At 47.9% G+C, this 27,427-nt stretch overlaps 10 protein-coding genes across 10 annotated transcripts; 5 read left to right on the top strand and 5 right to left on the bottom strand.

Moving 5' to 3' along the window:
• Window positions 1-409: 409 nt before the first annotated feature.
• ONS95_001887 (uncharacterized protein) lies at window positions 410-3,322 on the bottom strand (the record flags this gene model as incomplete). The annotated part of the gene is made up of 2 exons (XM_058495106.1): window positions 3,171-3,322; window positions 410-3,076 (listed from the first exon to the last, which is right to left on the bottom strand). The coding sequence occupies exon 2, from the start codon at window positions 1,526-1,528 to the stop codon at window positions 410-412; it is 1,119 nt and encodes a 372-aa protein (XP_058355417.1). The 5' UTR covers window positions 1,529-3,076; window positions 3,171-3,322.
• An 817-nt stretch (window positions 3,323-4,139) lies between these two features.
• Window positions 4,140-5,571, top strand: ONS95_001886 (uncharacterized protein; the record flags this gene model as incomplete). Its single annotated transcript, XM_058495105.1, has 2 exons — window positions 4,140-5,150; window positions 5,206-5,571. The coding sequence occupies 2 exons, from the start codon at window positions 4,140-4,142 to the stop codon at window positions 5,569-5,571; spliced, it is 1,377 nt and encodes a 458-aa protein (XP_058355416.1).
• Window positions 5,572-6,498: 927 nt separating this feature from the next.
• On the bottom strand, window positions 6,499-8,059 carry ONS95_001885 (uncharacterized protein; the record flags this gene model as incomplete). The annotated part of the gene is made up of 3 exons (XM_058495104.1): window positions 6,499-6,840; window positions 6,903-7,392; window positions 7,551-8,059. The coding sequence occupies 3 exons, from the start codon at window positions 8,057-8,059 to the stop codon at window positions 6,499-6,501; spliced, it is 1,341 nt and encodes a 446-aa protein (XP_058355415.1).
• Window positions 8,060-8,717: 658 nt separating this feature from the next.
• ONS95_001884 (uncharacterized protein) lies at window positions 8,718-11,028 on the top strand. The gene is made up of 3 exons (XM_058495103.1): window positions 8,718-9,004; window positions 9,070-9,188; window positions 9,271-11,028. Exon 3 carries the CDS (start codon window positions 9,778-9,780, stop codon window positions 10,471-10,473), a length of 696 nt encoding a protein of 231 aa, XP_058355414.1. The 5' UTR covers window positions 8,718-9,004; window positions 9,070-9,188; window positions 9,271-9,777; the 3' UTR covers window positions 10,474-11,028.
• Window positions 11,029-11,313: 285 nt separating this feature from the next.
• Window positions 11,314-12,699, top strand: ONS95_001883 (uncharacterized protein; the record flags this gene model as incomplete). The annotated part of the gene is made up of 1 exon (XM_058495102.1): window positions 11,314-12,699. One exon carries the CDS (start codon window positions 11,314-11,316, stop codon window positions 12,697-12,699), a length of 1,386 nt encoding a protein of 461 aa, XP_058355413.1.
• A 637-nt stretch (window positions 12,700-13,336) lies between these two features.
• On the bottom strand, window positions 13,337-13,528 carry ONS95_001882 (uncharacterized protein; the record flags this gene model as incomplete). The annotated part of the gene is made up of 1 exon (XM_058495101.1): window positions 13,337-13,528. The coding sequence occupies one exon, from the start codon at window positions 13,526-13,528 to the stop codon at window positions 13,337-13,339; it is 192 nt and encodes a 63-aa protein (XP_058355412.1).
• A 1,869-nt stretch (window positions 13,529-15,397) lies between these two features.
• Window positions 15,398-16,204, bottom strand: ONS95_001881 (uncharacterized protein; the record flags this gene model as incomplete). Its single annotated transcript, XM_058495100.1, has 3 exons — window positions 15,398-15,894; window positions 15,958-16,059; window positions 16,117-16,204. 3 exons carry the CDS (start codon window positions 16,202-16,204, stop codon window positions 15,398-15,400), a joined length of 687 nt encoding a protein of 228 aa, XP_058355411.1.
• Window positions 16,205-16,949: 745 nt separating this feature from the next.
• On the top strand, window positions 16,950-17,942 carry ONS95_001880 (uncharacterized protein; the record flags this gene model as incomplete). The annotated part of the gene is made up of 3 exons (XM_058495099.1): window positions 16,950-17,274; window positions 17,356-17,712; window positions 17,775-17,942. Exons 2-3 carry the CDS (start codon window positions 17,617-17,619, stop codon window positions 17,940-17,942), a joined length of 264 nt encoding a protein of 87 aa, XP_058355410.1. The 5' UTR covers window positions 16,950-17,274; window positions 17,356-17,616.
• A 1,405-nt stretch (window positions 17,943-19,347) lies between these two features.
• Window positions 19,348-20,808, bottom strand: ONS95_001879 (uncharacterized protein; the record flags this gene model as incomplete). Its single annotated transcript, XM_058495098.1, has 6 exons — window positions 19,348-19,810; window positions 19,861-19,978; window positions 20,033-20,048; window positions 20,110-20,205; window positions 20,316-20,350; window positions 20,403-20,808. 6 exons carry the CDS (start codon window positions 20,806-20,808, stop codon window positions 19,348-19,350), a joined length of 1,134 nt encoding a protein of 377 aa, XP_058355409.1.
• Window positions 20,809-22,861: 2,053 nt separating this feature from the next.
• Window positions 22,862-26,118, top strand: ONS95_001878 (uncharacterized protein). Its single transcript, XM_058495097.1, has 7 exons — window positions 22,862-23,570; window positions 23,630-23,737; window positions 23,787-23,841; window positions 23,894-23,980; window positions 24,034-24,039; window positions 24,117-24,295; window positions 24,351-26,118. Exons 1-7 carry the CDS (start codon window positions 23,365-23,367, stop codon window positions 24,880-24,882), a joined length of 1,173 nt encoding a protein of 390 aa, XP_058355408.1. The 5' UTR covers window positions 22,862-23,364; the 3' UTR covers window positions 24,883-26,118.
• Window positions 26,119-27,427: the final 1,309 nt, after the last annotated feature.

Raw genomic sequence — 27,427 nt, 5'->3', positions numbered from 1 at the left:
TGTGATAGTGTCAATACAGCTTTTGATAGAAGAGGGCAGAGACTCCCGACAGCATCCTTAGAAATGACAGTGGTAAAGCGAGGTCAATGCTCAGCGAGATCACAGCTCAGCAATTGAAAAAGATGGCACTGAAAGGCTAGCTTGTGCGTAGTAACACTGAAGAACGAGGAGGACCTCGATTGGTGCCCACGTGGCTATTGGAGAGCCGATGACGGCAGCGTAAAAAGGTGGTATGCTAAGAGAAGTCTCTGGAGCGTGCTACAGAGCCTTAAGTACAGGGGAGAATCCCGCTTCAATGCTCGGCACTTTCAAGACTGAATGAAGCCTTGCGACAAAGCTGAGCTTTAGTATGGAAAAATACAGATATTAAGTCAATCCATGGCTTCTTAAAATTGTTCGATCTGCAGCTCTACCTTCCCAGAGCCTCTTTCAACGCCTTAATGGTGACACGATTATACTCTTTCCCGCCCTCCAATATCCCATCCATCTGCATAACAATATGAGGCGCACCTTTAATCTGAACATGCTCAACCTCCACCCCCGCATCCCTCAACTTCCACACATAAGCCAAACCCTCATCTTTCAAGATATCCATCTCAGCCGTAACAACGAGCGCTTTCGCCAACCCTTTAAAACTCTTCGCGCGAATCGGGCTGACCCTCCAATCATCATCAAGTTCTTTTGATCGAGGATTCCCAAGGAAATGGCGATGGAAATATGTCATGCGTTCTAGAGGCAGTGGTTGGGTGTTTGCGAGGTCTCGGTACGAGGCGTACGGTTGAGAAGGGAGGAGAGTACCGTCTGGTGCGAACACATGTAGGTCGCAAACTGGAACGGAAAGGAGCTGGAAGGCAAGAGGGATTGAAGCGTCGCGGCACATGTGTGCTACAACTGCGCTGAGATGACCGCCAGCTGACACGCCGCCAATAGCTAAGCGTGAGAGGTCAAGGTTGAATTCGGAGGCCTGTTGTCTCTGATCTGTATTTTGCCTCGTCAGACTATTCTCATTCAAGCGGAAAACAGAATGACGGACCCAGTTTAAAGCTTCCCAACAGTCGTTCACCGGGATAGGATATTCGAACTCAGGCGATAGCCGATAGTCAACATCGAAGACAACAGCGCCAACTTCATGAGCAACTCTCTTGCAGAAGTCGAAGTCTGTCTGCAGACCTCCGAATACCCAACCACCACCGTGAAAATTAACATAGACAGGTTTCAGTCCTGTTCCAAACTTCTCAATATCAGGCTCGAAAATCCTGATGTCGATCTCGCCTCCTGAGACCGGGCATTTCTGGTCTGTGATTTTCAGAGCACCTTGATCGACGAGAGCTCGACCGTAGGTGATCAGATATGCATCTGGGTCTGCACGGAAGCTTTCTATGGGAACTTGATGGGTTGCTAGGCGGCCAACTGAGTACTTGTTGTAGTATTCGATGTACGTTGGCTCAAAATGGGGAATCAGAGATAGGGGTATGCTATTAAGAAGAGGGTGCGACTGTGTCTCGGCAACCTTGGTTGAGACAGCCATCGCATCAAATCAGATATACGAAAAAAACCTGTATCAGTCGCACTGAAAATCAAAACGAAGACAGATGAATGTCGAGGTCATGTATAAATGGGTATCTGAATTTGGTATACAGAAGATAACTGAGATTCCGTCACGACCGCACTCGGGAGTGGGGGTCGATCGTTCGGGCGACTTGCCCCGCACTAGAACTCGGGCACAAGGACTTCAAAGAATCTGGTGCGAAAACTACCGCTGAATATTGAAGCCAAGTCTAGGCTATCGCTGATGTTGCTGGATCCTTGCTGTAATCATTGACAGATCATTATGGATGTTCAGATTGCAGCTGGGCTTTCAAGATGGCAACCTGTGTATGGGCAAGTAAGTTCGGCGTCAAAAAGCGGTATTGCAACGTTCAGACTGAGTATCACAACCCTCACGAAACCAGTGGCATGCTAGAGGCCGCAGCTGGAATCAATGGATGAGGCTTCCCAAGATCAGTTGGACTCTGAGACGATGAAGCCCTGCCATTGACAAGGTCTCCAGTACCGGGGCCTGGCTCAGGCCCCTTTCCCTTTTTGCGAGTCCTCACCGTCTTCAATTTGTGATAGTCCCTTTGTCTCTTCATCGGATATTCTTTGCTCGTGCTGTTTCCTTATACTATGTCCCGTCCTTGGTCGCTGATGGGCCAGAACCCAAGTGCGATACACTCCATAGAGGAGTGGTGACAATACGACTGTAAAGCCCGCAGCAATCATCATTGTAGCCTAGCAGAATTCAAGTCGTTCGCACAATTGGAGTCAAGCGTGCCTGAGCGAGCCAGTCTCTGTATTGATCGAATTCCTCCCGATACACGACCTGGTACCAAGGATATTCGTCATTTTCAGAACACCTCCATGACCACAATGTGCACTTCTTTCGGTCTTCTGGCGCTGGGAAGGCGAGGTGATCAGGATATCGGTGTCGCAGAAGAATATCGATTATTGCCAGCTGCGGTAGAGGTGTGAGATTTTTTGTACGGCTGCTGAAGTAAGGTCCAAGTTCGTGGAGTTGTATGGTGACCAAGCCTTGGTTGTCATCTCGAAGTAGGGTGTTGTGCCCGTCAATTCTGGCACCCAAGATATCGAACTCCAACTGCCTATGGAGAACGTTGTAATGTGCTGCAGGATGCGGTGCTTGGAAATTAGTGAGGTGTTTATGTGGTCTGAGGAATGTTGATGGTCATCCCAGATGGGAAGATCAAGTGTACCGAGTCGGACGAGGATACTGCGATCTTTTCCCCGGCCATCTCATCCCACCATAGCTGTCTATTTAGTGGTACCGATATGCGTCCACGGCGTAGAGGAGGCCGAGTGGTAAGAATAATAGACCAGTGGCTGCCATGTCGGTGATGATGTAGTTGAGTCGTGAAGCTTAGTCCTGTCCGGTCAGCGCCGCAGAAGTTTATCAGGTTTTGCCAAGACCCAATCCCACTGAGCTTATCTCAACCCTTGCGAGGCTCAACACCTGGATGCTATTTTTACCTCTATCTTATCAAGATCCCGTTGAAGATTCGTTGGTGGTCTGCCACAGCTTTACTTTCTGTCTTAGCAGAGGAATGTAGAAAAAGTTGACGACGTCACAGTTGATCAAACAAACAGATGTCTGACTCCACAAAGTAACTCACAGGGCATGAAGCTTTCAGTACCTGGCGAAACGACGATCCACAATTTCGGCAACTAGCTACGGACAGGCAAAGGTTCCTTGTCTGAAAAGATGTCATCAAAGAAGATCGCTTCAGATACTTGGAAATTGGTATCATCTTACAAAGAAGAAATACGGGAGGGACAAAGGCGGGGCAGGGAAGAAAAGATATTTTCGTACACTACCGTAGGTAAGCTTGGCTTCTGAACGACACGAGCTCTGTGCCGTTTCCCCTGAGCGAATCCGGAACAATTGAGGCACAGCCGCCGAGGTGAAATTGCTCCTGGAATTTATCCAAAAACCCGAACAAAGGAAACGTCAAACGACCTCTGACACATATTTCATGCATCCAAAAAATACAAGAGCACTTATAAAATCCCATGTGAAGTCTCGATATGTTGGTTCAAGGGGTAATGCCCGCACTAAGCGTGAAATTTAACTTCACATGCAGATGATGAACAGCCTTGTTTCCATTTCCATACTCCACCCAATCTTGGCGTTCCGACTGATCCTCAGGACTCAGGACTCAGGAGAAGCTCTGACGAGCACAAAAGCGATCCCGATTCAGTGTTGCATTGACAATAATGGCGGCCTGGGGCTTGTCAGCTGGTGATGCTGACACTCCACCATCAGCTTTTCAGACGATAATAATAATACGAGGCTGACAAGGTCCTGCAACCACTTAGAAGTCGTGTCCCTTCATGACCTTCTCCTACTGTAAAATGGGTTCCACGCTTGTCAAGTTAAAGCCCGCGCCACCCACCCACAGCGCCTCGCGCCCACAGCACCCACTGCCCGTTTGGTCCAGCTGCCGCTTGCCGTCACCCGAACAGTCCCTCCTCAACATCCGAGTCCATCAAAGGCTGCGAACTCAGGAAAGGAGACACGAAGCCTCTTCCTTTCCTCTTCACTACGCCGGGACGAGTGCTGCACTAAACATTCATTTTCCAAGATGGCTCTGCGTCCACCTAGTCGCTCCGTGGGCATCCGTTTCATCGTCGTGTGCGCCATTTTGCTTGCGTTTGTCCACCTGCATCTGTATGAGGGAGAAGGGAGGGTGTATCAGTCCACGTGGGGATGGAGGACTGAAACCGACAGAGGACAGAACCCAAGTCCCTACAACGGGACTATCGAAGAAGGATGTGAAGGCTTGACTGGATTTGATCGAATCGTCATAACTGTGAAGACCGGAGCAACAGAGGCATCAAAAAAGATTCCGACCCAGCTACGGACGTCATTGAGATGTGCTCCATACGTCTACATCTTTTCAGATATGGCGCAATCAATTGGGGAAACTCAGGTTTATGACTCCCTGGATGATATCGCTCCATCGATTGTGGATGTCAATAAGGACTTTGATATCTATCGCAAACAGAAGGAGCTGCGTGACCCTGAGAAAATCATGGCCGAACTTTCGGATATGAGAGATTCTCGGATCAAAGATGACTTAGCTGCATGGACTCTGGACAAGTACAAAAACATGCACATAGTCGAGAAGATTGGGGCTCTCAAACCTGAGATGGACTGGTATATGCACATCGATGCTGACACCTATGTAATGTGGCCCAGCCTCATCAGGTGGATCCAACGACTCGACCCATCGAAAAAGTCCTACATGGGCTCGCTAGCCTTGATCAATGACTTGCCGTTCGGCCATGGGGGAAGCGGTTATCTGATGTCGAGGGAAGCAATGCGTACTTTCGCCGTTACCAATAACGGCACCGCCGCCAAATGGGACTCCAAGATGCACGAGGAGTGCTGCGGCGACTGGGTTCTTGCCCAAGTTCTCAAGGAGTACAAAATGGATCTCAAGAACTCCTGGCCCACGATAAATGGAGAAACACAATCGACTATTCCCTTTGCCGAAGACCATTGGTGTCAACCGCTGGTGACACTTCACCACATCTCCTCACCCGAGGCAGAACAATTGGGCAGCTTCGAAGCGAAGCGAAAAGACAAAAGCGTAAGCAAAGCAAACAAAACCCCAAGAACAAAAGAGAAAACTGACACATCATCAGAGCCCCGTCACATATGAAGAACTCTTCAAGGACCTCGTCTCGGATCTGATCCCCGATGAGCTCGCAAATTGGGACAACCTCTCCAAAGACGGAACCGTTGCCAACATCGCCACAGCCGAAGCATGTGTCCACGCATGCCAAGCTAACCATAAATGCCTGCAATCGCGCTACGACGGTGCAGAATGTTCTATAGGAACGAAGCATTTCTCGCTGGGCAAGAAACACGAGATGAAGGACGGACTGCAATGGTCCAGTAGCTGGAACAAGACGCGTATCGCGGAATGGGTGAGGAAACAGAAACCTTGCGGGAAACTGAAGTTCCCTCATCAGGAACGGCCGTCGAAATGGCTGGACGGAAGGCCTTGATGGCCAATGTCTCGCTTTGTGATCTTCGAATGTGAAAAAGTTGCTTGGAGTTCAGGTTTGGACATTTGACGGCGTACCGGAAAAATACATGCATATTGTAGGTGGGAGATTGTATAGATGTATAGCCATCACACAAAATGTACTATAAACACGACAGGAGATGGATAAGGATCACGCTGTATGACCAGAGTTGTAGATTAGGATCTGACAGCCGTTCATTCTCGGTAGGCGGAAACGGCTATCATTTGCCAGTCTTGACCGGCTTTGAACTGTGAAAAAGTTAGCATCTGAACTTCCTTTGCTGAAAAGATATGATCTGTCCCTTCTCTTTTATCATTGACTAATGTTTATGATTACGACGCGTCAACATCGTTGCCGAGATTGTGCCTTGCCAGATCCAGTGAGCCCCTCTCCAAACCAGGCCCTGATTGGCGGAATCGGGGACTTCGGGAAAAACTCCACGCGGCTTCGACTTTAAATAAACGTGAACCTTAATCCTTCAACGCCATCGAAGCCATTCAATCCGAGAAATGTGTTCTTAGATAGGCACTAGATGATAAGATCTTCGAGCAATCACCATGTGGGGGAGAGAAGACGTCGAGATTGAATGTTTTGGAGTTGCCAGGAATGAAATGCGGGAGCTTCAGGTCGAGGAATACTCTACGACTTCAACTTCGCTTGCGGACACACGACTAGCCGCCTCCTGGGGTCCTGTGTCTACTCATATCTTGACACCACAAACGAAGACTCGAGCACATGACGCTGACGACTTCATACTCCTCGATGCGGCGCATCCCGAAGGCGGAGCTCTTCGCCTGCGTCCAACTCTGGGTAAACACCTGGTTTTTCTCGACTGGCGAAGGCTTTCAAATCCAACGAACCTTCTTTCCAGACTCATTCCTTTCAACCGAAGCCAACGAAGTTGTTTCATGGTTTCGGCCATGTAAGCTTCTCGCATTTTGACTGCCTCGAACCCCAGTCCGCGATCCTCGTTTTGTTCCAGCTACTTCGCCACTTTGTCTCTCCATCCTCAACTTCATGCTTTCTACCGAATACGATCTCTTCAAGCTTTCCAAGAGTGCAAATGTTCTCTTTGTACAGAGTTTGCATGCAATCAGGTTGCTTTGCGCAAGCCAGCGTACAGTCTTCTGCGGAAGCGATATCGGGAACAATCTCTCCCTCAGAGCGATTGTCCCAATCTTCAAGATTGTGATCAGGAATCATGTCGAAGACCATTCCTTTAAACAACTCGGAATATAACAATGGAGCCTGATTGTACGGTCTTAGTAGGGTATTTCTGAGCATGAGTGTTGTGTTCAGTGTTCACGTACGTTTTGATCAGGTCTCTTCTCTTCAAAAGCCTTCATTTGTTCCGACTCAGGCGTCGAGATGTGATGCAATGTAACGATTGGCATGCACCAGACTCCGGGATGGAACCACAATGTAGATGGGGTCTCCCCATTGAACATAGGGAAAGAATTGGTGACGGGTATGCCATATTCCTGTAATGCGAGAGCCAGCAGGGCGTCTCCATAGCGGATCTTGTCCATCTTAGAATCCCAGCGTGCTGCTGTCCCATTATATACGACAGCAAGATCTCGAGATGCGGCTTTAGATAGGAGAAGTCCACTTCCGCCGTGTGCGAAGGCATGCCCGCTGTCATAAGTCTTTGCACCTATAAATGATTTCTTGGCAGAATTAAGATTTGGGAGCCACGATAGCAGACTTGACCATACGACGTACGTATCTGCGTCGATATTGAAATACCAGTCCATATTTGGTTTCAAGGCCCAGCTCTTCTCCACAATGTGGATATTCTTGCTGTGAAGGAAGCGGATGTCAGCATCGTCGTTCGTCAGACAGACTGAAAGTGCCAAAATTCAAGGGATCGACAAAACTCTGAAGGAAGGACTACAAGCATGGTTTCGCTCATCCAAAACCCAATATTTACACGAATCGAAGATTTGGAGATCACTCACTATTTGTCGAGCTTCCATGCAGCCAAATTTTCCGAATCGCTCGGGTCTTTCATGGTTCTCAATTGGCTTGCGATCAGAATTGGGTCTTGTAGCTCCTGCTGCTTGCGATAGATATCGAAATCTGAATTTCCATCTCTTACTGACGGCTCAATCGTATCAAGTGCATCATGCAATTTATGACTCCCAACATCTTGATTCATATCTGAAAACCACAAAATATTCTCGACGGGCACACATCGTAGAGACGTCCTGAGCTGCACTGGGACCTTCTCAGCTGCTTCTGTGGCTCCCGTTCTGACAGTGATTGCGATACGATCAAAACCTGTCAAATTGCTGCAAAGGGGATGTTGACTATTGTTCGTTGTCGTGACTTTCGGCTTTCGCTGGATGATTTGCCAACGCTCGGAAGACAAGGCAAATTGGGTGACGCCTAGAAATAAAACAACTGCGACAACAAGGAAACGCAAGCCAGTTGAGCGGAAAACCGGCTTTGCTGTGAGTGATAACATTGAGTACATGGACGTGCGGTGCTTTGATTCCAACATTCGCATGCGAAACAAGGGCAGTAGGAATAGATATGGAAGTTCAGCCGCACAACATACTAACATATGAAATCCACAGCCTTTGGCGACCACGGCCGTAGCCCCTTTCCAATCTGACTCTATTTGTGTCAATTTGCCATACGAAAAAAGTTGGGGGTGTTGAAGGCCCCTGTTCAATCCATCCAATGAAGCAGTTTTAGCGACCGAGTCTTAGCGCTGTGCCACAAAAATACGACCTTCCTGCACAAACGTTTGGCTGTGGCATCGAAAATAACCAACAAACTGTCTACCTTGAAACCAACATGAGCTGATGTTGGATATTGGATCTAAGAAGGGCGGGGATCAGCGTCCTTAGACACATCTCAGTCTCCTCAAGACAAGCAGCGGAACATGTGTGGGAGGAAATAATGAAGAGATCAATGACGACACAGAATAAAAGCAAAGACTCTGATATTTCTTTGAAGCTCATCCAAAGGTATAAAATGGCCCTGCCTTACAGTCATTAGAGATTTCTTGCACTTTTTATGAATCACAAGGTCCCATGCTCTCTTGGCACTTCACTTGGTCCGGAGTACCCGTCGTAAAGGCTTTGGAATGAATTTGGACCCTCTCGCTTCGATCCGCACCGGGGTTCTTAGGCCGGCCTCGTCTGTCTCCATATCGTGTGTTCAATCAGCACACTGTCACGATACAGTAAAGCTTTCAGTAAATATACTGTGGCATTTAACGTAACCCCTTGAACATTCGCTCCACTATGTCAGACATCGCCTCTCATTAGCCCTAGCAGGACTTCTCTACTTCTGGCGGCAGCTCTGCCAAACGGAGGGTACAGCGACTCCTCAAGGGTTGCATGGGGAGCGGCGCCTGACGGCAACCGAAAGCCGCCCCCAAATAAGCGAAATCGTGTAAACAGTCAGCATTTTTTCAAACACTTCAAAAAGAATTTGGAATGACACTGAAGACAAGCCTTCATTTAGCTGTAACGCAAAACGGTTTTGCGTCATCGATCAATCTGCTCAAGACTCTCCTATCTCTTCCATGAGATCTCTGACAAAATCCACAAATCAGCAGGGACCTGAGCGCTCCCAGCACAGTGGTAAGCCTCTGGAGGCCTGCCATTTAGGCAGTTCTGAAGCGGCTACACCTGTAACTTTGTAGAAGAGTACTGATATGGTTAGTCAATGTTGGTTCAAATGCCCTGAGCGTCACCATTCAAGGAGGACGCAGGAAGATGAATCCTGCGAAGTTTTCCCGCGCTGAGAGCTCTGCCAATCCTTACTTGGCTTTACAATCGCCTTGTCGTCCTCCCAGGGGGGAAGCAAACCATCTGGGAACTTGATGGGTGACCCGCTCAATCTCCATACACGCGTGAAACCAACATCTCACCGACCTCGCTAAGAGATGAACCAGTTTTCGCATTACTCTTTCCTAACCTGCTCAGATCGAGCAACCAGAAGAACCATTCCTTCTTTAGTTGTTAGCAGTAAAAGCTAAAGATACAAGTCGCTGTGGTAATACTACTTTGCATTGCTCACTTAGGCGTCAATGTGCTCGGGCAGTCGCAGAGGAATGTCTTTGTGAACCGACCTCCAGCGACGAATCCCCCTAGAATTGCAGGGTCTTTCATCGTGGGTTCTTCGTTGAGAATCATTTGGAGCAACAAAGGAAACAGTCTCGATCTGTTCATGAATCAGATTCTACCAGACGGCAACTCCTCGAGACTCCAATATCTCCCAAATTCGCGTGAGTACAACATTCCTCGCCATGCCCAGCTTATTTCTTTGGGCATTTTCCATTTTAGAGTCACAGGTGGTCTTCAAAGCACGACGGATTACTTGTGGAAAGTTGATTTCAGTGGTACAGGTGGCAACCCGAAATTCGACCTCGACTTCTCCCCAACATTCTACTTTGCACTCGTGGAAGCTGGGGACCCCGTAATCTCGACTCTCAGTCAAGAAGTGAACTTCACATACAATGGGCTGTCATCTTCCAGCTCGACTCAGACCATTCTGTCTAGTTCAACATCATCTCTCGGGAGTAATACCGCACCAACCCTTTCAACTGCCCCATTAGCTACCATCACGAGCACTGTATCTCTGCCAACTGCCACTTCTCCTTCAACCTCTTCAGAGTCCAACACAGGTCTGTCCTCGTCTGCAAAGATTGGGGTTGGAGTCGGTGTTGGGGTCGGAGTTATTGCTCTCATTGCTGGCTTTGGATCTGGATACTGGTTCTTCGGACGCAAGAGGGCGGCACCACAACATACATATCCCGAGCAAACGTACCACGACAGTCCCCCAGCGATGAATCAGAACGCACAGTTCAAACCAGAGCTTGTGTCGCCAGGCCCCAAACAGTTCGAAAGATCGGAGCTGCAATGAGGTGGTTTCCAGAACCCAACCCAACCACGCAGCGTCAAGAGAGAGGGGGGATGACAATCTCGGGAAGGCTCCTTCTCAGCCCTTGGCTTGATTAACTCGATCTATTTCATTGTCAATATCAACAATACCCTTCAGCCGGACTCCAATGCTCTAGCAGGTCATCGCTTTTCATCACTTATCAAATAAGAGCTTCGACGGAAATGACTCCACAAAGAAGGTACAGTAGCAGCATTAGGCTCATGTGCAATTAAATCTCCTTTGGAAGAATGCATTGAAAGTCCCTATGCATCATTTCACAAATCTAAGGACAGCTGAAATCCGGTTCATACCTCCACGTATTGTCACTTTGGTCCTCAGACACCACCATTGCAGCCTTTTCTGAATAAAGTGATGTGATGTCATTCTCTTCCGTAGATGTTGCAGGGAGGGGCCGAGCGATTCACAATTTCAGCAATAACCAGCTATATCCCCCCGAATTATTATTTGAAGAAGATCCAGTCGAAGTTTTTCGTGTCCAGGTGTTGGTTAGTATGTCGCTCCTCAGATCCATACTTGTATGTGACTTATTCTTCACAAGTACTTCGCACCTGAGGCAACACGTTTCAGCCAACATCCGATGCGGCTTCTGGGTTAATCCGCGCCGCTCCATTTCGCTCTCAGCCACCTCTGTTTCCCCATTCCACCTACATTGCCTGCCTCGCCGGTGGAGACAGCGGCTCTCTTACTGATGTGCAATTGCAATTAGGCTCCAAAGGGTGCTGAACATAGTATTCCTCTCCGTACCCATTCAGTCTGCCATCTTTTCATTCACCTTGTCCAATTCGCATCTCAATTCTCAACATGTCTCAACACGAGACATCCTCGCTCAAGACATATTTCGACGAGATAGCCGAGACCAACGGTGATGATGAATGCAGGGCTTGGCTAGATAGGGTTTTCGACTCGAAGGCTGAATTAGCAACTTTTGTTGCTAGTCGCCGGGGAGGTGGCGCTGGGAAGTATGTCGGTTTCCTTAAAGGTTCCTTCAACTTCAGCTTCCGCTTCACCTTCAGCGATGAAGGGCCGGACGCCATTATTCGGTTTCCAAAACCGGGACACACAGCTACAGCTCTTAGGGACGAAAAGGTCACGAACGAAGTGCAGATTATGGAATTCCTCAGTCAAAATACTACTATTCCTGTCCCACGTGTGCACAGCTGGGGCTTAACTGTAGAGAGCCCACAACAATTTGGGCCATTTATCATCATGGATTATGTTGACGGAACCCTTCTATCGACTGTCTTAAGGCAACCGACTAAAAGTGAGGACATGATTCTCAACCCGGCTATCGACAATACAACATTAGATAAGATCTATTATCAAATCGCTGATTACATGCTTCAACTTTCTCAATTTACGTTCAGCCGCATCGGAGCTATCTCGAAAGACCACGCTTCAAATACGTGGTCTGTTACCGGAAGACCGTTAACATACAACATGAACGAGTTGGCGACTGTTGCAGGCTACCCTGACAAGCAATTTCCTACCGCGCCTTTTGACAGAGCAAGCAACTATCTCAGGTCAGTTGCAAACGAGCACTTGACCCACCTTTGGACTCAACGTAACCTCGCCGATAACCCAAAAATCGCTCAGGATCGGTTCATTGCTCGTCATCAGTTCGCACAGCTTATATCAAAGTACTGTGTTGACGATGCTGGTCCATTTCTACTCTTTTGCGACGATATGCGACCTTCGAATATGCTTGTGAACCCAGAAACCCTTCATATTACAGCTGTGCTTGACTTTGAGTTTACAAACACTATGCCGGCCCAGTTTGCCTATGACCCGCCCTGGTGGCTACTATTATCTGGGCCGGAAATGTGGCTTGATCGTTGTTCTATAGACGAGTTTTTGACCTGCTACGAGCCTAGAATGGAGCAGTTCTTGCGAGCGTTAGAGCGGGTGGAAGAGGACTCAGTATTGAGGAAGCAAGCAAGTGTGCTACCTCTTTCTAGCCGGATGCGTGAGTCGTGGAAGAGTGGGCGTTTCTGGTTTAATTACGCAACAAGGAAGAGTTTTGAGGTGGACGCTATCTACTGGGCCGCATTACACGGCGGCGGTGGTGTTGAGTTACTTGATGAGAAGGCTCGTTCAGAGTTGGAGTTATTTACACAAAAGAAGATGGAGCAGTTGATGGCATACAAAGAGGAGTGTACTGCTCGATTTTCTAAAGCAGAAGAAAATTAGCGAAAGGGGGAGTTTCCGAATATGATCGTAAGCCAATGTCATTTTGCATCTTTAAACCAAAAAAAATCATTATGAGTAACTTGCAACTACGTGGAGAATTTGATAGCGCAGCGCGCAGAGATAGACTCAAGTATACGCGTGGAAATGGAGCTGTTGAGGGTGTATGATAAGGGGTGCTGTCTTGGCTTCATTGAGATTCATAACTGGATAACCCATACATTTTCATATTTCTTGGTTTCTGCAACCGTCAAAAGTTCAAATGAATTGCTAGCAATATGAAAACAAAGTTGATAATGGGACGGACATAATAATGAAAGAGACGCAAGGATGGGTCGCTCATGTAGATGAAGAAGGAGCAGAGTAGTTGGTATGAGAAGAAGTATGCCCCCTTATTGTATTCGAATATCTTCCCGAACAAACTTCCTTTAGAAAAAATCCAAAACTTCTCCATACAAGCATCAATGAAAAATTCTCATAAAATATGATGTACCTCCATACGAGATCTCCCGGTGCTAGCCTTCGTAACAGACAAGTGCTGTCTCTCTCCACAAAAGGCTTATTGAATTCCAGTTAGAGCTTCCAACCCATGTAGATCGATACAATTCCAGAAGTATACCTGGGTGAGAATGCAAAAATCTTAATTGGTAGTGGCACTACCTCCGCCACCCCTGCGCTGCTGAGAATTCTCTCCTGCTTTCTTCATTGCCTCATCCATCTCCCGCTTCTTTCTGGCAGCCTCGCGCTTGCGCTGAGATTCCTCGGCTGCCTTTCGCATGCGCTCTTCTTCCTCATCGCTGGGGACTTTAACGAAGCCGCCGCTGTCGGTCATATTGGTGTTGTGGTGTTCGCTTGGTATGGAATGGACTTGATGAAGTGGCAGAGAGGGACTTGGGAGAACCAGATGAAAGTGAGAGGGGTGAGGAGTGAAGCAAACATCGTGTTCCCACTACCCTTATATAGACCTCCAAGTCCATCCATTGCGTATAGGCAGACGCACTGAAATAGGGAGCTGTCAGACTGGACCTCATGCAAGCGCCTACTCTATCACATCAAAAAGTTCGGTGTCCCGGATAGCACAACCCCGGCGGTCTCCCTCTAGGCCATGTTGCAGCCAACATCGAGAACTACCAGGCAGCCACTGGGTCGATTAGGTAGACGCTGGTTTTCCCCTACTGTGGCTACACAAACGGCCAGCAGACGCAACAGGTAAGGAGAAACGATGAACGTTTATGCGATGCTGGTGCGAACTGACCTGTTGTGATCTTCACCTTCAGCCTGCTGGAGGCAAATGAGAACAACGACCAAGGTCCCCCGATTTGCGCAAAGGGTTCCTTATCTTTCCCGACCTGTTCTGCGCAGTCCTGGTCTTTGCTTTGCAGAACTTCTGCTCTCGAGTGTGCTACTCGCTATGGGACGGAGCGGGCCGATAAGCCTGACATCCAACGCCAAATAACGAAGTAACCTCGAATGTTCAGCCCCACAAGAGCTTGCCATCACCACCGACAACGCCGTAGATCAGTAGATCACTTCACAACCGGGCTACCTCTCAGTACACCATGCTCTTCAGGCCCTCCACCCCAGTGATCTTCTCACCAGGCCCAGGAAGCGAGTCAAGGCATATACGTTTGATTTCTTTGACTTATGATTGTAATAGGTTCTACCATGCAGACTGAGGAGGAGCAACAGTTGAGGGACCGCAAATGAAGCAACAGCAGGAACAAATATAGCGCGGACTGCATCAGCAGTAGGACTTCTTTAATAAAAACATGGAGAATGCATGGGATGTTGATGATTTTAACACATATCTATTGTTTCAATAGCCTGATATTATCACTACGCAGTCGCTGTCTCCAACGTGAGAACGCTTTCGCCTCTCACCAAATGCCCTACCCCGTTTCCCATAGACTTTGCTACTGTTGCCGACTTTAAAGCCACCCGCGATGATAAAGACAAGATGCTCTTCCTCGCTGTTCAAGTACAATATAGCTTCATCTCCTTCGATCGAGTTGTGACATTTTGTGGTACACCTCATGTACGGTAAGTCACCGAGCTTAGGTAGGCCAGTGCGAAAGAGAGAGGTGTCGCTTATTTAGTGACTAAAGGCGAGGTACGGACCGCTGAACGGCAGGCTTGGCTTGTCTGGTAATGGAGACACTGTCGTTCCGCGACCAGATCAGACCGAGAAGGGAGGGTCTTACCTACCTAGAAGATACTGTAGAAAGGTCATCTGACTGCAGCGTGATATCCGAAATTGGCTGTGCAGCCTTGCATAAAGTGCAAATCGAGGGCAAAGGGCACGGAGGGCATCGAGTCTAATCCGAGGGGCGTGGCGCGGGGAGCTGGCGGAGAAGTGAGGGGCACCCCACCTGATTATCACGGAGTGCAAGAGATTGTGGAAGACGCTTGAGAGAAGAGATTGTAGTGAAAGGGTGTGAATTTCTCATTCTATAACGTATTTGATGTCCTCCATCTAGACGGAAACAGAAATACTTGATTGTCCGCCTTTCCCAAGACGAAAATACGCCAATTCCAAAGGCAAATATCAAATAGTGACATTCAATACAATCATGCTAATCAATCGTGCCAACTTCCAGTTCTATATATCCTTTCAGACTGTTTGTATTACCCAAACACCATGCAATGCCGCGCCGGACCCAATGCAAATCATTATTATATCGTGACAGTGGTTGTGTACCAATCATTGGTGTTCCGTCGTGTATGGTACACTGTATGCCTCGGTGGTGTAAGGAGGTTGATGGAACTTAAGTGCAATCCACTCGTGTCGCTGGTAATCGTACTGCCAGACCTGGAGAAGAGTCTCTTGCTCGATGGACTGCGAGAACTCTGCCGAGAAGTAATTGTCTTGCGAACGGATCTCAATGTCCTCAAGTGCCTCTTCGATGTTCTCAGTGAGATCGTACGAGGGAACGTCGTCTACAAAGATGTCCTCTTCTTCCGCTTGTTCGGCCTTGGTCGCTGGCTGGTATGAAGCAACGGGGCTGTCGGTGCATGCATCGGCATCTTCGAAGAAATCGCTCTCGATGATGGGAAGGGCTTGGGTGGAGTTGTTGAAGAAGAGTAAATCCTTATCGGTTGGGGGATAAGTTGCGGACGAGTACGTCTCGTTGCTCTCCTCATCGAAGTAATCCGCAGTCTCATCGACAGTGCCATTGTTCCCTGGCAAGTCGACATTGGCTATGAAGCAGAATATTTAGCCTCCATTGAAATTTGTTCATGAATCGTGGAGAATAGGCTCACCTCCAACGTTCAGGGCCCGAGTGTAGAAGGGAGAACCATTGCCAGATGTAAAGGTGCGGCCATAGTGAGAGGCATCTGCGGCAGATGTTCTTCCAGCAGTGACTAGAATATGTTAGCAGGATGCAAAGAAAGAAGATGGATCTGGAAGCTAGAACGTACCATCTGATGGAAGAACGAAGAGGTCTTGGAAAGCAAAGATAGTTTGCTCCCCAAAGGAAGTGCGAGATGGAGATGAAGTGCAGGACATGTTGATATTGTTCGTTGGTGATACTCTAAATAATAGCAAAGTTTTGCGGTCGAAGGCGACTTTTGACTCGATGGTTGCGATGGAAGTGAAAATGAAGATGGGAGACAGAAGAGAGTTTGCGTGCGAGCGCTTTCTATTTGGACTATCTGCTTGCGCTGCAGTAGCAGTACCGCGAAAGTGTGCTGCGCCCCGTTCATCTGGGCATTGCCACGTCAGCGCAGCCAGCTCCAATCAGAGGCACACAAAAGTCCTGCTGATGGCAGCATATTTGCTCGCGCAGCAAGCCATTATGCTTGCGCTACGCTTGTGGTTGGCTGCGAGGCGAGACCAAAGGTAATCCCTCAATCGCTTCTGTATTCCAGTGCAAAAACCTGTTTCTGCAGTCACACTGCATGCACAGCCTCTCTATCATTCGTCCTTGGCTTCACGGGTGTCGAGGGCAGCTTTCCCGAATGCCTCTTGGTTGGCCGAGAACATTTGATCGGGTGAGACGGCACTGCAGGTTGCATGCATGTTCAGCTGTCCAGGTGCGAGAGCGACATCAAATGATGTGCAAAATCTGACTGAGGTGGTGCCAAGGGCGCAACCATCCGGGAACGATCGGGACCAAGTCGATCCTAAAAATGGAGGTTGTGCCAAAGCTATTTGATTACGCTGGAATGGATGCACAGCCAATGAACAATGACCATTCCGTAAGCGGATAAATGCAGCGCTGCCATCGCAGCTGCAGGCTTGTCGCTGACGCCTAGAGTGGCACAGTGAGGAGGGTTTTGGTGAAGGTCACCAGTAAAAGGACAACGTCAAGTCACCATGGCCTCTCTCAAATCCTCTCTTCAGTTATTTGTTAATCTTCCCGTCTGTATCCTCTTAGTGGTCCCGACATCTGAAATTTTTGTCACAAAAGTTGTCCCTGATAACCACATCAAGATCGAAAGCTCCTGGAATTCTTCTGCTGGTCGTGACTTACTGCTGCGAGAAACTTTCGCCGACTTTTGATCCCAAGCCGACATCAACACCAAAGAAAAGAACAGATAACTGATTGATAAGATGCCTAGTCAGCGTTATGAAGAGTAAGTAAATTTTTCAGTGTTGTCTCGAACTTCTCATTGAAGAACCGATTTCTTGAATTATATATCTAATATCAACAACAGATCCCGCTAAACTCGCCTTCTCTGGAACGACTCAACACCATCTTCTCTTACGACAACAACATACCAAACACGGCCCCACCATCCTTTCACTCCGCTTCCAGCTCAACCCATGATCTGCCTCACTATAGCAATGAGAGCGCAGCATTGACTTTACCTCATAATCAACCATCAAGTGGTTCCTTTCAAGATATTCGGAAGACATCAGACTCAGAAGGCGATGACGGGATAAGTCTGTGGGGTGGAACGAGTGCCAGAGCATCGATGAGCCAAGACCACGCTGCTGCGAGAGAAGATGTGATTTTGCAGCTTATGAAGAGAGTTGGGGATCTTGAGGTTAGGTTGGGTATGCAGGGAAATGTAAGTCAGGATGTTAATGTCTGAGTGAAGTGCCGCGGAAAGTGCTGACGATACATCAACAGACGAAGAATGAAAAGAGCGATTGTGATATTGAAGCCTTAGAGACGAAAATGGGTAGAGAGTGGACTGCTAGTGCTAGGGGTATAGCTATTGCAATTTTGATGGGAGCTCTCTTGTTCTTGGTATCGTTTTGGACTTTCCTGACTTTGGGTGTGAGGGCGAGGCATTAGCTTCGTTTGACTCGGATGCGGAAGAAGAAGCAATCCGAGTTAGTTCTGATCTTTGTAAAATTATACTCTTGGTTTTCTACACTTGTGTAGTTAGTACATGGGGATTGTTCAGCCCGGCCTCATATCAAACTCAAATCGAGAAGTGGCTGAAATTGACTAAGCGTCTCTTGAGTGAGAAGACGAACTCGTCGACCAATTTCGGGGAGCTCAAGGGAATTCTGCACAGCAACGTCAGCTATCGATATTGACGATGTTTCACCGTCCTCGGGTTTTCCAGTGAACTGATTGAAAACCTCACCTCCTACAGAGCTGACGTACCCGTCAATTCAATAGTTGCTTTCCCCTGTGCAAGTGATAACTTACTGAGAGGGCTCGTTGCATAGATCTTGACCTTCCTCCAAGTTTCCGCATACTGAGCGGAAATTAGGCGGGCAAGGTCCATGACCTCGCAGCTACTGAAAAGACCGATGTTCAATGTAGTTAGAGAATAGATTCTCCAGCGTCCCCAGCTCTTCTCATAGAAAAATCCGAGCCGGCGATCTCGGCCCCCGAAATCAAAACATTCAGCCACTCTAAGTCTCTAAGTCTCTAACCGAGCCTGCAGATTCCACACGTAAACCCTCCCGTTGTCAGCCACTCTAAGTCTCTAACCGAGCCTGCAGATTCCACATGTAAACCCTTGCCAGCCACCAGCCTCGGCCTCCCAATGTGCAAAGCCCCTCATTCCAAATGTTCAAGCCTTCAAAACTTGGCAGGCTTGCACGGTTCAACAGTGCTTACCGAAAAAACCTGCCGTCCAAACGTGCATGTCTGGGATATAAATGAGATTTCTTGGCGATGGCATGGGTATGATCCTGCCACCTTCCTGACTGGTAGTGCAGCCGATACGTAGCAAGGGCAAGGCTGCAAGGTACCTTCGTACCTACCAGAGTATATTGTGCAGCGGGGTAATTGCCTGTATTGATACGAATCTTGTAGTTCTCCGCATAATGCGTTTTGCGTTGCAGGATCTGTCACTTGCGGGGTTGAAGGATGGATCAGGAGGATGAACGTGGTGTGGGATTGTGTTTGTTGATTGGAGTCCTTTGGGTGATGGAAACAGGACATGTTTGAGCACAGGTTGAGCTGGTTCAGCTGGAGACAATGATGCGATACCTGCGTGTGGGTGCTCCGGCAGTGTTGAGCACATGAAATCATATTGATTGCATTGTCTCCAGTACAATACAGTGAGTTTGAAAACAGATAGGTATCTCAGTACAACTCAATTCAACTAATCGCTGGCCGCACAGCGAATTGAAACGCATTTTTTTGCTGGCTGCAAAACTCCACGTAAAAGCCCACTAAAATTTTGTACAAGAAACTCCAACTCCGGCTTCATGGTACTCGGCGCAAGGGGCTTTCGTGATTATGTGACACTGATGTTGACCGTCTTCGTAATACCCAGTTCTCGACCCTGCATAGGCAAGATATCATCCAGAGAATCCGCATCTCCTTTGCTGGCAAAGTCTTCTTCGCTTTGCGTATTTTGAGTGCTCCTTCCCAAGGCACTCCTCGTTGGCTGATTGCGTGTCGTTACTCGTACATTATACTTCGAGCTTCTCGTCCCTTGGCCTGGCAGACTGTTCATTCCAATAGCATCTTCATGCATGTAATATTTGTGTCGTTGTGCATTCGAACTGTTTGTGGCGCGTGTACGGAGGTCGAGCATAGTCTTGAAGAGAGGACGGAGGGCAGGAAGCGAGGCTGCCAGTAGACCGACGTAGAGCTCAATGGCATTCCAGATGCTGTATTTGTCGTCTCTTGTGGAATCTGGATTGGATAACACCTTCACTTGGAGCGTTGTCTTGACAATAGAGCAGACACAGGCGCTATTGCCATATTAGTGGAAGTTTAGGTCCGGAGTACGACAGAAGCTTACAAGTATCCGAGGGAGAGGATACCAATGAGAGAGATTTTGGTTCGCATGTTCACTTGCAATTTCCAAACGATTGGGATTGGAAGTGAAGCGAAAAGCACATCAGTGATGATGTTGACAACTGCATAAATTAGTTCTTCATGTCCCAATCAATTTTCATTAATTAGATGCCTACTGCTATTGAACAGGCCCTAAAAGCACATATTAGTCGGGATATATAACATAAACAGTGTGGAGTAGTATTGGACTTACAATATCGGTGAATGTTTGGATTGAAAAACACTTTGCATTTGGCTCACTCGCTGCATCCCAGCTGGCTCGAATCGGTAGGCATGAAAATGCGATGGTCTATAAAATGTGAGCAGTTTGAACTAGTGGAAATCGATGCTGTCGACTGTGGGGGATTCTGTTCTTCTGGGTGCAAGATAATGGCAAGTTTGTAATGTAAAATGGCTTACCCCAGCACTGCTCAAAGTGAAAGCGGCCAAGAAAGCTATGTTAAGTCAGTCTTGTTCATTCCGTTGAGATCATGATTGAGGACTGACCGATAACACAATAAAGGAAGATTCGGTGACCCTTCCCGGCAGCGAGCCTCAACAAGAAGAATGCAACAGAAAGTTTGACGAGTGAGATTCCAACAGTGACGATCAGTGAGTGAAAGTAAGTCCAGTGCATTAATCTGATGTACTCGTCTGGCCTGATTGACTTTGTGTGCATCCCTTTGCCATTGTGAGTTTCCCCAACGAAGCAAGTGAAGACACCAACACCACAGATCGTCGCCGCAAGGATAAGCCAATCGTCAATGCCCAATGTCTTCAACATTACAGCCCGAACATACATCCTCGCCGCCATCACCACGACAGCAGCGCCGCAAAAGACTCCATTGACAGCCAGAATCGAAGGCGCATTTGTCGACCGGTCGACAGGTTCTGTTGATGTGATTGTATCCATCTCGATAATCGAAAGCTTATTGCGTTTGAGTTCCAAGAAGCTGGTCAACTGTGCCGATCCTCTCCTTTATGAACAACAAAATGTGTTGATCAGCTTAACAGGTCACGGTGTGGTGTGCGGTGTGTGGTGTGCGGTGTGTGGCCTGTGGGGTAACGCCTTCATATATTATTGATACGTCAGGTTCGAGTCGATGTACAAGTGCCCAAACATATTTCTTCGTGTTCAGGCCGTCTCTGTCCTGGATGCCATGTGTTATCTGACCAAGAACTGTGCACTTCTACCTTACAAGGGGAAAGATGTTCAAAAACAGAGACGGCTGCTACACATAAACGTTTAGAGACAACGCCACAGACGCCTCTGCCTTGTTCGGCTTCCCAGTTGAGCTTGAAGTGACGGAGTTGCCAGACTTCCGTCCGAAGCTCCTGAAGGTTTTCGTTGCTCGACACATCCAATCGAGGAAAGTGCCCGAAACTCCACTTGCAGTACATGCCGTTCCTGAATTTTGCGACTTGGAAACGCTAATGCAGCTAGGGACATAGCTTAGGAATCAAGGCGTGTATCTCTTGTCCGTTTGAAAGTTCAAGGATTGCCCTGCAGGTCGTCAAACTCTGATAGGAGTGGATATGGAGTGGTAGCAAAATTTCTATATGATCAGCGAATACTGGATCTGCTGGTTCATCTGAAGTGTTTGAATCGGTCTTCCATCAACCACACCGGTGGCTCTAGTATTGTGAAAATGGCTTGATAGAGGAATTGCCCAGACGTGGGATCTACAGTAAACGTGGGCATCATCTTCCTGAACCAGAAACTGCCCGCCGGATCGGCTATCGTATGAATTCGTCTGAATTTTATCTGAAAGCTAATCTTCGATTTTTCATGGCAGCGGGATCGAGCCTCGCTTATTCCATGGAAGGAAGGGTCTGGTCGTCTGAGCAGCATGTCATCCCTCGAATCCAAGATCTGATGAGACCAGGCCATGATCATTGCATTGGATGAAGGCAGCATGCTGGAACGACAGGATGGTACGATTGGTGGTGTTACTAGACCAGGGAGGGGGACAAATCCCTGTACAGTAGATTTGCGCGACGCGGATGAAGATCCGGCTGACGACGCTCTGAGGATATCCCAGTAAAGCATCTTTCAACATGGTTCTTTGACGTTCGGGAAATCCGCATTCTCTCTCCATTATTCCTCCGCACCACACTCCTAGAATTTACGATTTCTTGAATGTTGTCTCAGTCGGCTAGCAGTTCGAAAATTGTAGAATAATCTCCAAGAGGTATCGTCATTTTCAATAATGGGTTCTCGATGTGACCATTTGATCACGGATAGATAATTCATGGGATGGGTCGGGAGGGAGAATAAGGTAGGGGTGGATTGGTGCGGGTGAAGGTGAGGGTCTCTTGTCAGGTCCGTCCGTACAAGCTCGGTAGCTTAATTTGACCCAATCGTAGACAGAAATGATTTGCCCACCCCCGCCCACATCCCGAGGCGACCCTCTTTTCGGCTGGTACAGTAAGGGTAAGGTTACCAGGGCGAGGGAAAAGTCGTTTTGGAAGCGAGCATTGTCATATTGTCATATCTGGGGTTTCGGCCTCTCTCCTGAATAAGCTTATTATTGTAATCCCCACAAGCACATTGCAGCCAAAACAAGCCCTGCGGGCAAGAATCACTGCCTCATGGGCAGAACGTGGCGAAGTGACATATCAGGAGTGGATTAAAAACAGTCAAGGAGGCTTCCGGGAAAGGCGTGACCGGACTTGAACAGAATACAGGAGCTTCCCCGAACTAATAGCAGACTATCAAAATGGTGCATAGGCCTAGGAATGGAGGAACGAAACTGGGGCGAGACTTGGTTGGCAGCCCATCAGATCTAGATATATTTGGGTTTAGGTTGATCTGAGAGCCTATCTCAAAAGTGACAAGGTCGCTAAGCATCCTTCTGGAGTCTTCGTTTTGACGGCGGAACGCACGGCTGGAAATCTAGTGCTAGCTTGCATGACTTCTTGACCAGTAAATTTTGACCTGAAAAGCTGAAAAGGGAAGAAAGGATATCTTTAACCCCACAAGAGCCCTCGGTACATCCGAGCTAGGGCGTCCCTGAAGTTTCTACCTGGGTTGATTGGTCGGGTGGATGAATTGGTATATTTGCATGAGGCTATACTGCTAGGAAGCCTATCACTAGGAACCCCAGTACACACATGGAAACATCTCTGGCTGCCAGGCTCTCCAGGTCCTTCCAATCCTTCCAATCTGCTTGTCTTCGGGCCCACTTCCCAGTGGCGTTTGCTCTTCCCGTCCCGAACTATTGGCTTGATAGTAGATTGAATACCCAGCTCGACTTCAAATCGAGAGACCAATATCCGGCAGTTTTTCATGCCTATCTTCATGCAAATAGACGACTGGGGTGCCACGAGGTTCAAATACGCTCGATTTCGCTCATGCATTCTTCAGGAGTAGACGCCATCTCGCTGTCTTTTTAGGTTTCAAGTTGATAGTATCTTTACCGGTTCTATTCCAAGCTTGAAGCTTCCGAGCGCTCGCATACTTCCAATCATGCTCTTCCAAATTTCGGCTGTGGTAGCGCCTCTGCTGCTGGCTTCTTCCGCATCTGCAGCCTCGTTCACACCTGCTTCCACCACTGCAACTGATCTGTTGTCTGGCAAGGGTCTTTTGAACCTTGCAATCTACCAAATCAGTCAAGCTGCTAAAGGGCAGCAACAGCCATGCAACCTCGGAAACGCTGCCGTTAGACGAGAATGGTAAGCATCAATACGAGGAGGGCGTTTGGCGAAAGCGGAAGTGCTCATCATCTGACTAGGTCAACACTCCTTCCTGCTGAGCGAAAAGCATATACGGATGCTGTTTTATGTCTTCAATCAAAGCCCCCAAAGACCAATCAGACACTCGTTCCTGGAGTCAAGTCGAGGTAACTTACGCTTCCTTCAAGTTTCACCATTGTACTGACCGTATTGAAGATACGATGATTTTGTTTGGACTCACATTGAGCAAACACTAAGCATTCACGGAACAGTATGTATTACGAAGGATCGCAGCCAAAACTACCATGCTTATTAAGACTTAGGCAAACTTCTTGTCATGGCACAGATATTTCACCTGGACTTATGAACAAGCACTCAGGAATGAGTGTGGCTACAAAGGTTACCAACCAGTGAGTACTCCTGAGCGCATCACTTAAGAAATGCAAAAGCTAATATTCAGCAGTACTGGGTAGGACTCCCTCCTGTCAAAGCGCTCCTGCAGAAGCCAATTTCCCAAGAAGAGAACGAGCTAATTAGCTTCTTTAGAATTGGGGCAAAAGTGCCTTCGATCCTATCAACTCACCAGTGTTCGATGGCTCGGACACTTCCATGGGTGGCAATGGTGACTTCGAACCACACAACTGCACCAACGGTCTCCCGACCGGCCTGAACTGTATACCTCCTGGTCCTGGGGGTGGCTGTGTGACCAATGGTCCATTCAAGAAGTAAGTCACATCACTGAATAGATGTAAAAGATATCCACACTTACATCATACTCAGCATGAAAGTTAATCTCGGCCCTATCTCACCGACTCTCACCATAGAGGGCCTTAACGCAGTCTCGCCAAGTACAGTTTATAACCCACGCTGTCTCCGCCGTGACATTTCCCCATGGGTCTCCTCCCGTTGGACAACTGATCAGAACTCCACCGACCTCATCACCCAGAACTCAGATATCAACAGCTTCCAGACCGTAATGCAAGGTGATTTTGGATCTGGAAACTACGGTGTACACACAGCTGGCCATTTCACCATTGGCGGCGACCCAGGTGGAGATCTCTTCGTATCGCCAGGGGACCCAGCTTTCTATCTTCACCACGCTCAGATCGATCGCACTTGGTGGATCTGGCAGAACCAGGATATCAAGAACAGACAGAATGCTATTGCTGGAACTATCACCTTGTTCAACAACCCGCCTAGCAGAAATGGAACACTGGAAGATGTCATTACATTAGGCGTTAATGGTCCTGATACGACGATCGGGTCTGTGATGTCTACGCAGGCTGGGCCTCTTTGTTATATTTATGTTTAAGTTCTGGTTCAATCATTTTTGGTCTTGGCAGTTGTTTATACTTTAGATCTTGAAAAGCCAATCTCCATTTCTGCATATCATAATAATACACTTTCACCGTCGGGAAGTTCCTTGACATCTTCCCGAATTACCGTTTAAAGTTTGATCAATTACTGCTCTTGCACGTCGGCTCAAATTCTCTCCCCCACAATATTGTCTCGGACCCCTCTCACCTCAAAAACGTATCTTTTTCTTGGATTTGACCCGGCAGAAACCGAATTTCCACACATAAACTCAAACAGTCCCGATTCCGGAGAACTGACCGAAAACCCCTACCAAACCCCGCCAAACACTCACATCTCACATCTGACAAACCATCTCATGTCACGTTATTCTTGCACAGACTTGAAACTAGAGCATCTTCGTTCCTCGGATCTCCCGACCCATAAACTCCGTTCACCAGATCCTACACTCCTACACTCTTGGCGAAAAGCAAATCTGGGAGGTCCCCTACCCCCACCACGTTCGCTATCGCATCGCGCATAATATTTGGTGCCCAACACTACTGTAATTTACCTACCGTGCCGTCCCAAAGTTCGGTACATATCCCTAACTCACAAGCTTGGGCGATCTCAATTGAGCCGAACCACCGCTACGGTAAAGCTAGCTCTTCACTATTCTGCATGCAGAAGTTAGAAACGTTAGAAACGGTCTTCCTAGCTTCTAAATGGCACGGTTGCAGCACAGCATTATTGCTACCGTTACTTCGGCGCTGCGCTGCGCTGGACAAGGACATGGATGTGAGGCTCTTCTCGCCGGACTTGTCGATCATTAAACTTCACGATCTTTGGGACTAAGTCGCGGAGTTTATTTGTGATGCAGTTTCAAAACCTGTCTCCTATTCTCCTGAACCTTCCGTGGTACTTTCCGTACGAGGAAGGAGGTCAACGTCCTGGCGCTGTTTGGGGAGGATTTATACACAGACGACCCTCCCTTGCAACCAATAGGGAAGTATTATCAATGCTACTTGCGGGGCACTTGGAGTACTTACGCGTGTACAACTCTCGAGTATATTTCCAAAGGTTACAAACGGTTAGGGTTAGTTAGGGTTAAAGCGTAGGTATAGCACAGGGTCCCCTCTAGGGGTTTGCTAACCAGAGCGTGGGAGATATGTGATTTTATTACTGTTCGAGCTATTGTACCTTCGCAATTACTAGAGATTCTGAAGCTTTTGATTTGTCTGACCAGGGGGGGGGGAGGGGGAGGGGGAGGGGGGGGTCGTCTGTGTATAAAGCCTCCTTTTGGGGCTCTTCATTCCTGATGGACATATGGCTAGAGCTTTTAAGAAAAGTACCGTTGAAACGATCTCTGCACCGATGCAATCTAAGTTTGCAGTTGAAACGGCAGAGTGAACAGTAAACATCAAACTTTTGTCTGTCTCACTGGTCTTATAGGGAAGAAGTTTCCTGGCTCTGCAAGTTCGAATTTCCTATGATAGTCTTCGCACGCCCTGTAGTACAGCGAGTGCCCAGAAGTCAGAGGCGCGCTGACTGTTAGTGATGCCATTCTTTTGACGAAATGTGGATTGGGCTACTTCATCCAAATCGCACGATGAGTTATCCATAGCGAAAAGATTACTTCTTCTTGACGATGATGCGATTTGGCATCGTATCTAAGAATCAAATTGCCGTTTTAAGATCTCAACACAACGATCAATTTGGCCATCCCAATCTGTTTCCTCGGAACTCCACCCCTTCCGAACTATGATCCAGTGGCCGGTGGCCGATATCCTTTCAATCCCCCTAAATTTTCTTTCAGCCCCTTTTCCATCACTTTCTGTGTTGCAGTCCTCGGACCTTGCCTATCAGGTCTCAGTATCCTCAGTGACGACGGCAGTTTGTGCTTTCTCATCGTCGGAGCCAAAACGTCACGGAGCTTTTGGAGATTTATTTCGCTTCTTTTCACATGTTCTTGTAGTTTATGTTTGGACAGCCGGATGTGCAAAGGCGGACATGAGCTGCGACCAGACCTCGGACCTCGGAGTCGAGAACGGGGAGAGTGTGCGCTTCTGAGATGTATGGAAGGTCTAGGAGACATCCTTCCTCCTCGAGGACTGAGATGAGGAAACTGCGGAAGCAGGTATCTGCCAAAATTTGATGTCAATTGATGAAATCAGGCGGGTTGTTAGATGAGTTACAACTCCAGTCAGCATTAGCCCTGCTTCGAAAGAATACTGGTCGTCGATCAGACGACCTAGATCTCCGGTTTCTTAAACTTGCTTCGTCGAATGCTGCTGATGTGAGTGTTTGATCTCCAACATAGCTGTTACACGGGTTGTGGGCAAACGCTATCGAAAGAAAAAGTCACCTTGCTGATCAAAGATCTTCCGGGTGAGCATTCCTGGACACTTGACCAGTATCTCACCGCTGTCACCGTTGGACAGCCGAATGACTCCTACTGGTAGTGGTCTCCCAATGCCTTCTTTTGAACCAAAATCAGCAGTCAAGCCACTGACTGCAAGATATACTATCAGTGATGAGATATTAACATGGCATAAAGTAAATAC

The sequence above is a fragment of the Cadophora gregata genome, assembly GCF_030347475.1.
Source record: "Cadophora gregata isolate MNR1 chromosome Unknown scaffold_10, whole genome shotgun sequence".
Taxonomy (NCBI): Eukaryota; Fungi; Ascomycota; class Leotiomycetes; order Helotiales; family Ploettnerulaceae; genus Cadophora; species Cadophora gregata.
Note: the sequence above shows the minus strand (reverse complement) of the source record. Positions and strands in the feature narration are given on the sequence as shown.